The sequence below is a fragment of the Rutilus rutilus genome (assembly GCF_951802725.1).
Source record: "Rutilus rutilus genome assembly, chromosome: 9".
In the NCBI taxonomy this organism is placed as follows: Eukaryota; Metazoa; Chordata; class Actinopteri; order Cypriniformes; family Leuciscidae; genus Rutilus; species Rutilus rutilus.
In genome coordinates, this window is record NC_140223.1 from 19,616,895 (window position 1) to 19,629,142 (window position 12,248).

Consider the following 12,248-nt stretch of genomic DNA (forward strand, 5'->3'; position numbering starts at 1 on the left):
ATGTGGTCAGGCACTGCCTAGTGTTCTAGATGTCTTTTTTTTTTTTTGGAGATGCTCATGGACTTATTTTGTTCAGCACTTTAGAAAAATCAACAAAATGTCATTGGAAAATGTTTTGGCACATTTCATCCCAAAGCCCTGAGTAAGCAGAACATTCTTTAGATAAGTGACTGACCAATGGCCTCATCTTTGCTCACTGCTGAACCTACACAAACTCTGTAGCTTTCTAGAATCTCACACGTCCTTCTGTTGTAACGCTCCTGTCATTTGGCTCTCCTCCGTCCTCAAGGTTATCCCGATCATTTGGTCTTTTCTGAGTTCCGTCGCCGTTTTGATGTACTGACTCCCCACCTGACGAAGAAACATGGACGGAACTACATTGTAACTGATGAGAGAAGGGTGAGTCTCCTTTTTATTTGTGTGTTTGTGAGCGTGTTGTTTCTCCGAGTGCTGTTTGGCTCCTCCTTCATGAGCTGCTCTTCCATGTAATTGATTATGACAGTGCTCAGGGCAGAGAGCTGTGTTGTTGATTAATGGGCTATATTACACATCTTTTCCCCCTTAATCTCGCCTCTGCTCTGGTGACAGGGCAATAAAGGCTTTAATCAGTTCCCAGAGTGATGACTCTATCAGTGGCATCCTGTCCTATCACTGACCCTGCTATTGAGTCTTCAGAGACCTGTAATGTCTTAATGTCAACTTCATGTGGATGTATGTGTCTCTGTGTTTTTATATATATAGCTAGCTAGCTAGCTGAGAGCACCCTGTGTCGCTTTCTCTCACACACTTTCACTCAATGTGAGAGAAAGGGAGAGGCTTACACATGCCACGTAAAGAGAATTGACGCGCTATATATAAATGCAGGGCTCGACAATAACGACTGCCCAATGGCCAAGAGTTGACGGAACGGTCCCTGTCCCGATTGGGCCAGTGCTACATCATAAATGTTTATCATTTGCAGGTGTTTTTAAGCCTTGCCAATTTACACATTCAAGCACACAAAGACGCGAAATAAAACTCAATTCAGCACTTGCACGCTGTGTGAGAAGTTTTGTGTGCGCACGCTTCTGAAGCGTGTGTCCAGAAAGCCGCTTCTCAGACAGCGCACAAATAACTGAATTGAGTTCTCTATCATGTCGTCTTGTGCAACAACATTAACACAATTTCACACAACATTATGTCAAAATGCCAGTCTTGGCGAGTATCCTAGTAAACATAAACGGTTATGTCTCAAGTGAGCGTAAATAGTTGAGAAAGACAATGCATGTGTAACAATTCATGGATCCAATATACTGATACTATGTTTTAAAGTGACAACAGCCTAATAGTCTTGCTGCTGTCTGTGTTTTTAATGTTAATCAAACAACAAAAGACTCACTGCAAAAAATCACTAACTGCTCTTGACTGAATAACTTTTGTAACTTTAATACGGTTTCATCTATATTTACTTTATATAGTAAAGACTATGGAAAATAGTAACAAATAATGAATAAACATGTCCAAACTTTGGACTGAGACTCTATGTATATTATATATCTGTCTATTCCACAGATAGTAGTTTATACTTTTTAGTATACAAACATGTTACTGGCTCAAATAAATGCATCTCAGCAGAACGATCTTTGTTTGCATGTTGCTTTAGCTGTTTTTTACAGAGGTCTCGCTGTGGTAACCAAACATTAGCAGATTCCCCTTTAGACCTGTGATCCATCTGCAGCTGTTCAGTCTGAGGCTTGGCCTTTTTCTGGTCTCTCACTGAACCTGTTCACCAGTCGGCCCCTGTGCCCCTGCAGAGAGCACTCAATACATCCCTGTGGTCTTAGCTCAAACTCTATCCATTAGTCATCAGTCCACCGAGATTTTTTTTAATCCCCTGCCCTGTTGTTGTTTGCCTGACATCCTGTCAGGAAGAAAGCACTCATGGGTGAGTAGAAGAGAGAGGTCAGACATTAAGACAGTTGTTTGTGACCCAGTTTCCCCAAGCTGGGTTAGCTTTTCGACAGAAAGAGCACCCCAGTCAGCATACTGTCCTCTTGGTGCCCTGAAGTGGATGGCACACTAGATCTTTATGCCTGTCTCACTGTTTTATACATGTGTCTGTGTCTCTCTTTGCGTTTCAGGCTGTCGAAGAGCTACTGGAGTCCCTTGAGCTGGAAAAAAGCAGCTATCACATGGGCTTGAGCAGAGTAAGTAATACTTACATTCACCCTCTAAACCAGGGGTGTCCAAACTCAGTCCTGGTGGGCCACTGTCCTGCAGAGTTTAGCTCCAACCCCAATTAAACACACCTGAACCAGATTATCAAGGTCTGATTATCTGGTTCAGGTGTGTTTAATTGGGGTTGGAGCTAAACTCTGCAGGACAGTGGCCCTCCAGGACTGAGTTTGGACACCCCTGCTCTAAACTAAACGTTAAAAACAATAATGTAGTTAGCGATATTAGACCCAGAAAAGGCTCATTTACCTGCATTACTCAATCTATTCTATTCACTCTGGCCAACAGAGTTTTTATGTATTTTACGTTTCTGCCGTCAAATGCAGTGGTGTACAGTGGTGTTCTGAAATGAGGAGACAAAGTTCTCACAATTGTTTTTTATTTTTTTTATAAAATAAATTCATGTTCCAGTTACACTAAATGTTGCCACATTTTTAGGATGAATAAATAAACATTACTTACACTATCCAGAAAACAACAACCAAAACAGTTCTATTTTGTATTTTTACATTAACAATGTAATTATTGTTCTATTTATTAAAATCAGTTGTGGCAAACAAAAGCTCAATCATGTTCGTTTGAGCTTCCACAAGAGGTTTGTTCTCGGGCGTCAAGCTGGTTCAGTTGAGCTTCTGTTTGTTCGCTGATCAATGTTTATATGTGAATAAAATGCCAAATTCAATCTGTTCATCATATAAACTGATCGATTCTCTTCAGAAAATTTAGACTAAACCTCTCAATTCATATGGATTAGTTTCACGATCTCTTTATGAACTCTTTGAAGCGTCAAAGTTTGTTGCGTAGCTGTCTATGGAGGAATAGAAAACTCGCAGATATCATCAAAAAGATCTTCATTTGCGTTCAGAAGATGAACGAAAGTCTTACAGGTTTGGAACGACATGAAGGTGAGTAGTTAATGACAAAATTTACATTTTTGGGTGAACTAACTTTTTAACCTTAACCAGTGCTGTCACTGTTGGACAGTGTCACTTTAGAAAAGTGATTTATACACTTTTTAAAGTGTTAGTTCACCCCAAAATTAAAAGTATCCTATAATTTACTCACCCACAAGCCATCCTAGGTGTAAATGACTTTCTTCTTTCAGCCAAACACAATTGGAGTAATATAAAAAAATATCCTTGCTCTTCCAAGCTTTATAATGGAAGTGAATGGTACCATTTTTTTGAAGCCCAAAAAAGTGCATCCAGGCCTTTTGAAGCGAAGCGCTGCGTTATTGTTAGAATAAGATCCATATTTATTACTATAATCACTGGTTTCAGGTTAAGGCCATACACTAGTCGAGTTCCGGCCAAAGATTGAACTCTGACCCGGCGTAGGAGTAGCATAAGCTTAGGTGAGAGTAGACGCCTTTCGCGGTTCAAATAAATAGGGCTTGGCAACAAACTGAAGCTCATCCGACATTTCTCTGTAAAAATTCTCGTTTTAGTCTTCTAATTCGTGACCGGTGTTTTGTATAAATATGGATATTTTTCTTACAAAAATGCATTGCTTCGCTTTCGTCTTTATTAACCCCCTGGAGCCGTATGGATTACTTTTATGATGGATGGATGCGCTTTTTTGGGCTTCAAACAAAATAGTACCATTCACTCTCATTATAAAGCTTGGAAGAGCCAGGATATTTTTTTAATATAACTCTGATTGTGTTTGGCTGAAAGAAGACATTCATATACACCTTGAGGGTGAGTAAATTACGGGATACATTTCATTTAATGGCATATTTCATAATATATGCATTGTTTTATTTTTGTACTGTGGAGTTTTTCATTCAGCTTTCTGAGGAGGTACTGACCCTCATGCATCCTCAGAGGAAACGCCCCAGATTGAAAGGCAAATAACCGATAGGCTTCACAAATAGTCCCAAATAGTATGTGAAAAATTGCGATTTCAGAAAAGTGATTATAGACATTCCATGTAGGTCTATTCCTGATGCATCTAGTTACAACTCGTTTTGAAGCGGCTGACAATTGTAACTAAGCATAGACATGTATGTTGAGTGCACTAATGCTGTTGAAACGTTGAGCCAATTTGTGTGCATTTAAGCCTGATCTATCGGTGCATGTTTTCACTTTTGTTCGCGGTACAAAATGAGCACAGAGGAAACGTGACCTAAAATAATGAGCCTTCAGAACTGAAGCAAAACGTTTTTTGAAATTTTGAATTATTTTTAAGTTTGCTAGATTTTGGGCTGCTCTTTTGCATTGTAGCACCCAAAAATGTCATGCAAGCGAGTCAACAAAACTGGAATGCTCCCACTGTAGCCAATACAGCGAACTGCTTTTAATCTAAATTAGTCAATTAATTACTTTTACAATATCAGGGTTATAAATTGACAGTGTTGTTTTTGTCAATCATAATCATCTAAAAAAATTACTTCACTTTTTCAGTCCCTCTATGTTATGGATCAGTGCATTAAGTCAGTTTGTGGCATACAGATTCGGCCTGAGTCACGAGGATCAGTTCCAAACAGATGGCATGATTTCCATTTAGATTGCCGAAACGTTCGCTTCTTCTACACCTCTTAGACACAGAACGACTTTAATCCGCTCTGCCGCTGTGCTCACATCTGGACGGAAAGTTTTGCAGGGTGGGCTTTGGCCAAAAAGACTCATCTCCTCCTCTCGTGTCGAAAAAGCACTCTCTGCTCTGGGCCGATGCTGTACCCACAATGCTTAACTGCAGATGGGACATGGCTGGCACCGTTGGCAGGCCTCATTGGCGGGCATGTTGGAGCATGGAAGACAATTATTGTGAGGTTTTCTGAGATTGTATGAACTCTCCTGGAAGGTTGCACTCTGGGTTTCCCCTATACTTCAAATGATTAAAGCAGAAATCCTTTTGTGCATCTTCTGTAGACGAAAGATTGATTCTGACGAGGCACCGGCTTGCTTTGTTTGGTTTACTCTGGCTTGGTGCTCGCCGATAACTCACTACAAACACCAATCAGCACAGCAAGATATTGTGCTTTCAGACAAAGAACAGCAGCCTTGAGAGAGAGCCAAAATAATCACATTCTGATAAATAGCTGATTACATAAATGGGAATAGAGAAAAACTGATTACTTGACAACCATAATTTTAGAATTCTACTTGAGTATTGAGATTCACACCACTGATGGTGGTTCTGATAAACAGTTGCACCTTTTTTTTTTTTTTTTTTTTTTTTTCATATTAAAATAAATGCAAATACATGTATAACAAATATATTTATATTTTTTTCTAATATATATTTATATGTTTGTATTTAAAATATTTGTGTTCATATATATATATATATATATATATGGGAGAACAAGTATTTTATACTGCCGATTTTGCAGGTTTTCCTACTTACAAAGCATGTAGAGGTCTGTAATTTTTATCATAGGTACACTTCAACTGTGAGACAAGCTGACAAGCTGAGCCATATCGCATTAATTATCGCAGGCGATACGTCCGCATATATATATATGACACTTTATATGTAGCACACAACTGAGTCTGATATAAAGTGCCCCCATTTTGTATTTTATTTTATTTATTTATTTATTTATTTTTAAAACCTACATAAAAAAGTAAAGAAAACCAAGCACAAGAATATTAAATATAGTTTGGAGAAAACCTCTGCTTTTATTTGTTTACAGATGTCACTTTTTGGTTTACAGATGTTTTGTATCTAATGCAGTGACATTCAGACATTTTCAAGTGTGTCTTGTTTATCCAAATACTTTTTGAAGCCAGTGTAGATGTGAACAAGATCCTAACCAATCATGAACTCCCATCGCTGCTTATTGAACACAGTCATTGTTCAGTTGCCACCCTAGTACAATACATTCGTCTAAATCACAAACTCCCCCACAGACTTAGACACAAGGTCCTCTCTTTGCACTCCTCCATTACCATTTGTTTCCCCATGTCTTCGTGAGGAATTTCATTCTCTTGGTCTCCATGGAAAGCACTGCCATATGACCCCATGAAAAGATCTTTCCGACATCCTGACCTTTGGTGCTTTTGTGTGGAAAAGACTGGCGAATCACAGGCCTGCTTGGTGAATGTCAAGGGGCAACGTGGCTAATAAGAAGCTGCACGCAACAGACATTTCTACTAACACAATATCCTCATGTTCTTCAAATGAACACATCCAACGGAGTCTCTTAGGATGATGTAATTCATTAAAATAGTGTTTCACACATGCTCTGTGGTGCTATGGATAATGTACTTGTGAGTCTTTTAGCATCTCCACATAATCTTACATTTGACTCAAGAGGACCATGAATGAAGTTCGCGTTCGGGTGATATCAGGCCTTTTTTCCAGCACATCTTCTCTGACATTGAGAAATGAAACTCAATTTTCCTTTGCTACTCTCCTGAGGTGGAGAGGTCCCACTCTGATATTACACCTGCCTGAAAGCAGATAAGTGTGTGTGTGTGTGTGTGTATTGGCTGCCCAGTAGGTAGCTCAGCCCTGATGTTCTAATTTGCGAGGTTGTAAAGGGTTGTAAGAAGCGGTTCGGGTAAACATATTGTCCTTTATTTTTATTTGTGGTACCGTTGGGTTGGTAGCGAATGCCATGGGGTCTGAAAGCTCTCAAACTTTACATGAATATGAAATCATTTCATAACACTCCATTCTCCCCTATGATCTGATGCTTGGAGCTCTGAGAGATTGCCTCCTATAATAACAATAACTGAGGCTCTACATCACTGAAAGGCTCTGGCTGCCTTTGATGTGAAAAGGAAGATTATACCGCAGAGCAGCTCCAGATAAAGGCTCAATCAAGAGGCATTTGTTGCCATTCCCTCAGATGAGTAGTAATTGCAGCAGTGGACTCTCATCCTCCCTTTTTTCTCTCTCTCTTGCTCTCTCGCTCTCTCTATAGAGATAGAGAGATAGTAATAAAAATATGTTTTATATATATGGATCAATGACATGACGTGCATATTTTTGTGTCCAAAGTTCATTATTTCCCTTTAAAATAATTGTATAAATTTATGACATATCACTTTATTCTATAAAACTTATTTAGTTTGAATTCATTTGATAATAAATTTAAATAATACATATACCCCCAAAATGCCAGGTGGTGCAACTGTCCGAAGAAAGTATCAAACTAAGAAACTACTACTTAGAAATGTTATTTTAATAATAAAAAATTAAAAACTAAATACTATGGCATCATTTTGGGTTTGAAACCTTTCATATAAACACATTTTTTAAATATCAGTAGTTTTAAAGCTGTTGAGATAATTGTAAAACTTTTGTCCATGAATTATTTCACGGCTCTGTGGAATACTTCATTCTGATTGGTTAATCGCCACATCCAGCGGAATGTTATTCCCCGATAACAACCGCTGAAAACAGATAACACAGGCTCATCCAGGTAACTGAAGTACCAGTATTGTGGACTCTCTCTTCTTTCATACAAACGCTGCGGCTGCCATTTTGCGACAATTGTTTTGTACACTGTTGGATTACAAGGGAACAAACATGTACGATTTTTAAACAGTTTCATCTCAAATCAGTATCTCTTATCCCCATAATCATTTATGTCGAGAAATGCTGTGTAATAAGTGGTATGACTGTACCGTATCCCTTAAATGTCTGTCTAGTTTGAACTTGCTGTGCTAGCAACTACTCTCTCCACAGAAGATTTGCGTTTAAAGACCTAATAAAATATTTAGACTCGGATCAATATTTCGTGTCTAATTATTTACTTGTGTGACAAGTAGCCGTGTAATAAGCGGGATAATGTACATCCAGCCAGTTGTTATCTCAGAATAAACCCTTTCAGGCTGATGCAAGACCCCCTGCTTCACGTCGGGGTCCTGATCACCCTGTCGGAGTTTATTCTGAGGTAACAACCAGCTGGATGAACAGTAAAGATAATGTATCATCCAGAGGACCCCAGCTGATGCTTGTGGCAGAGAATCTCTCTCAAACACTGGTAAAAACGGCTAATTTCAAATATGGGTAGGTACACTTTTCATGTCAGGTGGTACAACTACAGTATATACTTAAAACTATTTGATTGGACTGCCTTGCATAAAAACAGTCAAAAAATGAATTTAAATACGTTGGAATGTTATTTAACAACTGAAACATGTTTAAACGCATTGTTCATGACTCAAAAATATGCATTACATCAGTTTTAAAAAGATTTTTAGAAAACACCTTTTTTTTCTTTTCTTTTTTTATGACCCGTAAATCACATTTGAATCACATTTTAAAAACTCCTAATTTCAGAACACCACTGTACGTCACTGTATATCAAACCAATTTCCCAAAGCAGCACTTCTTTCCAGCACAGGCTCAGGTACACCATGAATCCGGTGCCTTTTTAATTAGGATTTTGTTCATCTAGATTAATCCATCTTTAAAACTAATAGAATGCTAATGCAATTAGACCATGTCCACAGAGTTTGATGAATGCACGTCTGGAAAGGTCCACTTCCCTCAAATTTCTCTGATTAAATGGCCTAATGGAGTAGGGTTCTGAAGTGTTAATCCAGCTCGGTTTGACACCCCCACCACAGAGCGGAAAATTAGCAGTAAACAGAGCATGGGCAGCAGTTTAAAGGAACTCCTCACACTTTCGACAGGGTGACTGCGGATTGGAAAATCTATGACTATGAATTTTACATAAATATGTATATATTTGTCTAGACAATTTATGTACATATATGTATATGTATATTTATTTACTATATATATATATATATATATATATATATCATATTCTATATATTCTTCATATATATATATATATATATATATACAGACCCTTTCCAAAAAATTTGAATATCATGGAAAAGTTTATTTATTTCCATAATTCCATTCAAAACGTTAAACTCCCATAGATTATAGATTCAGGGCCCACAATTTAAATGATTTCAAGTATTTAGTTGTTTATTTGTACATAATTTGGGCTTCCAGCTCATAAAACCCACGAAAACAGGATTTAAAAAAATTAAAATATTACATGAAATCACACAGTAATTACACAGTGATACCATGGTCATTGAACCAGGTTTTGGTTCTTTTGTCAGTGTGGGCAGGTGCAAATCCTGCTGGAAAATGAAGTCAGCATCTCCATAAAGCTTGTCTGCTGAAGGAAGCTTGAAGTGCTCTGAAAATGTCCTGGTAGACGGCTGCGTTGAGTGGACAGCACAGTGGACCAACACCAGCCGATGACATGGCTTCCCAAACCAACACAGGCTGTGGAAACTTCACACTGGACTTCAAGCATCTTGGATTGTGTGCCTCTCCATTCTTCCTCCAGACACTGGGACCTTGGTTTCCAAATGAGATGCAAAATTTGCTCTCCTCAGAAAAGAGGACTTTGGTCCACTGTGCTTTACAAAATCCAGAGTCAACGCAGCCGTCTACCAGGACATTTTCAGAGCACTTCAAGCTTCCTTCATTTTCCAGCAGGATTTGCACCTGCCCACACTGCCAAAATAACCAAAACCTGGTTCAATGACCATGGTATCACTGTGTACTTACTGTGTGATTTCATGTAATAGTCAAATTTTTTGCAATCCTGTTTTCGTGGGTTTTATGAGCTGGAAGCCCAAATTATGTACAAATAAACAACTAAATACTTGAAATCGTTTAAGTTGTGGGCCCTGAATCTATAATCTATGGAAGTTTAACGTTTTGAATGGAATTATGGAAATAAATAAACTTTTCCAAGATATTCAAATTTTTTGGAAAGGGTCTATATATATATATATATATATATATATATATAATGTTTAAATATAAAATTTACTTAAAATATAAAAAAGTGTAGAAAAGATAAACTAATCATATACATACAAATAATCATTTTATAAAATTTTGAATATACTTTATTATAATTATTATTACTATTATTATTAACGGTGTGTCATTAACCAAATGTTATGAATTCAGTGAAGTGTTCATTGTGAGAAAGTTTGTTTTATTTCCATTTATCTCATAGCAGTGGTCTGTTTGCAGGTGTTCTTCAGAGCAGGTGTTTTGCCTAAGCTGGAGGAGCACAGAGATATCCAGACCAGACGCAACATTACCCTGTTTCAGGCTGCGTGCAGAGGCTACCTGGCCCGACAGGCCTTCAAGAAGAGGAAGGTGAGTCCTCCATACCTCATAAAAAAAAGAATTCATACTTTAAATAATCACAACATGCATACCCCTGGAGCATTTAAGACATTGTACGCCACCTTTTGTCCCACCGAAATGGAAATGTTTTGTGTTTTTGAGCATCGGTCCCTTTCTCAATCAGAACTCTCCATACTTCATTTGTCGTGAGGTTTGTCTCTGAGTCCATCAGAATGTCATTGCTGTCTTGAGAAAATCCCTCTGACTGTGCCCTCCTCTGACAGATAACATTCAATCAGCACATCTCCGGGGAAGAAGCCACCCTCCATCACTGCCCTCCATCACAGGCCTATCGATTCTCCCGCCACTGCGTGCCCTCCACTCACGCCTGCCCCCTCTCTGTCCATTAATTTTTGCTTTTCCACTCACTCTGTCTCTTTTTGAATTTAAGCCCTTCTATTCTGCCCCGGTGTCTTTTATTTTGTTCGGTCTTCCTTTCAATCTCTGATCCTTTGTGCCCCTTTCTTGCTCTCTCACTTTCACACTCATGCTCCCCTCAGTGGGATTGGCTCAGGATGTGAGGGCTGGTCCTACAGTTGCCTGTGACTCTGTCTCTCTCTCCTAAGAAGACTGGGCCCCTGTCTCAGTAAAATTCATGTCATGGGAGGAGGTGGGCTCGATGCAACTCCTCACGCTGCTGTTGGCCCTCGGTGGTCAGCTGTCTTGGCAATACAGCTTCATCAACATCCACTTCCTCTTTCAGTATTGCACACAAACAGAGAAGGCTTTTCTTGGTGAGACTGTTTTTAGTTTACCTCAGACAGGAGTCAAGACTGTTAACTGGATGTTTTTCTGTAAGTAAAAGGAGTTTGAATTAGATTTTTCTTTTGCTCTTGTGGTCTATAGTTGGTATCATAGATGTTAGTAGGGGTTGTTTTCTTTCTTTAGATCCTGTGTAGCGTTCTTTTGCTTTTGTTGTTTACGGCTCCTTGTAAGGCGTCTTTGGTAACACTGATTTGTAGGTGAGCCGCTTTATAGCTGTCGCCATAAAAGAAGTCTTCTGCACTCCTGGTTTTGTTTGATTTCTTTGACGAAGTTCTTGAGTAAGGACTGCGGCTTGGCATTTGTTGAAGGGTTCACTGTTATTTTCCACTTTCTGTACAATTATTGTCCTCACAAAGAGCCTTGTCTGGATGCCTCTGAATCACAGCGACCTGTCCCCAGAGGAATTTATTTTCTTAGAAAGAAATCTTTTGTCAAGCTTGTCAGAAACCTATGCTTCACGCTAGACTGAGAAATCAGTCTAGGGATTTGTACTGGACTGTTGGTGTAGAAATTCCCCTCGTGGGCCGTAACCTCAGATGCCCATGCACTTACAGTACCCACAGTTTGTCAAAGGTTGTCAGGTTAGTGACATGAGATAAAAAAAAAAGAAGATTTTCAAGGGATTTGTTTGTGTCTGTTACCTAATTTAAATGCCAACAAGTAGAATTTTAGATTCTGCCATGAAATAATTGGTGCATTTAATTTTGTAGTTTTATTTTATTTTATTTGCTACCTTCTACGAACTAATAGTTTAAATAAATTGTATTATTTATTTAATTTATTATTGAGATTTATTATTGATGCACTACCATTCAAAATTTGTGGGTTAGTAAGATTCTTTGTTTTAAAGAACAAAATTTTTTTGTTTTTTGCTTTTAGCTTTTAGCTTTTATTCAGCAAGGGTATATTAAATTGTCAAAAGTGACAGTAAAGACGTTTATATTGGAAAAATATATATTTCAAATAAGTGTTGCTCTCTTGAACTTTCTATCAAAGAATCCTCAAAAATATGCATCACAGTTTCCACAAAAAGTAATAAGCAGCACAATAAAATTATTTCTGAAAATGGCTGCTGAAAAATCACAGGAATTTTAAAATATTTTAAAATATAAAGTGGTTATTTTAGTTTGTAA

The 12,248-nt window shown here is 38.2% G+C and overlaps 1 protein-coding gene across 5 annotated transcripts in view; it reads left to right on the top strand.

Annotated features, from left to right (window-relative positions):
* myo18ab (myosin XVIIIA b) overlaps positions 1-12,248 on the top strand; it is a 106,773-nt gene that overhangs the window by 59,906 nt on the left and 34,619 nt on the right. For all 5 annotated transcript variants that reach the window (XM_084418094.1, XM_084418095.1, XM_084418096.1 and 2 more), the window contains 3 exons: positions 290-399; positions 2,121-2,186; positions 10,192-10,320. In XM_084418094.1, the coding sequence (XP_084274220.1) occupies positions 290-399; positions 2,121-2,186; positions 10,192-10,320 (305 nt within the window). The remainder of the gene's footprint in view (positions 1-289; positions 400-2,120; positions 2,187-10,191; positions 10,321-12,248) is intronic.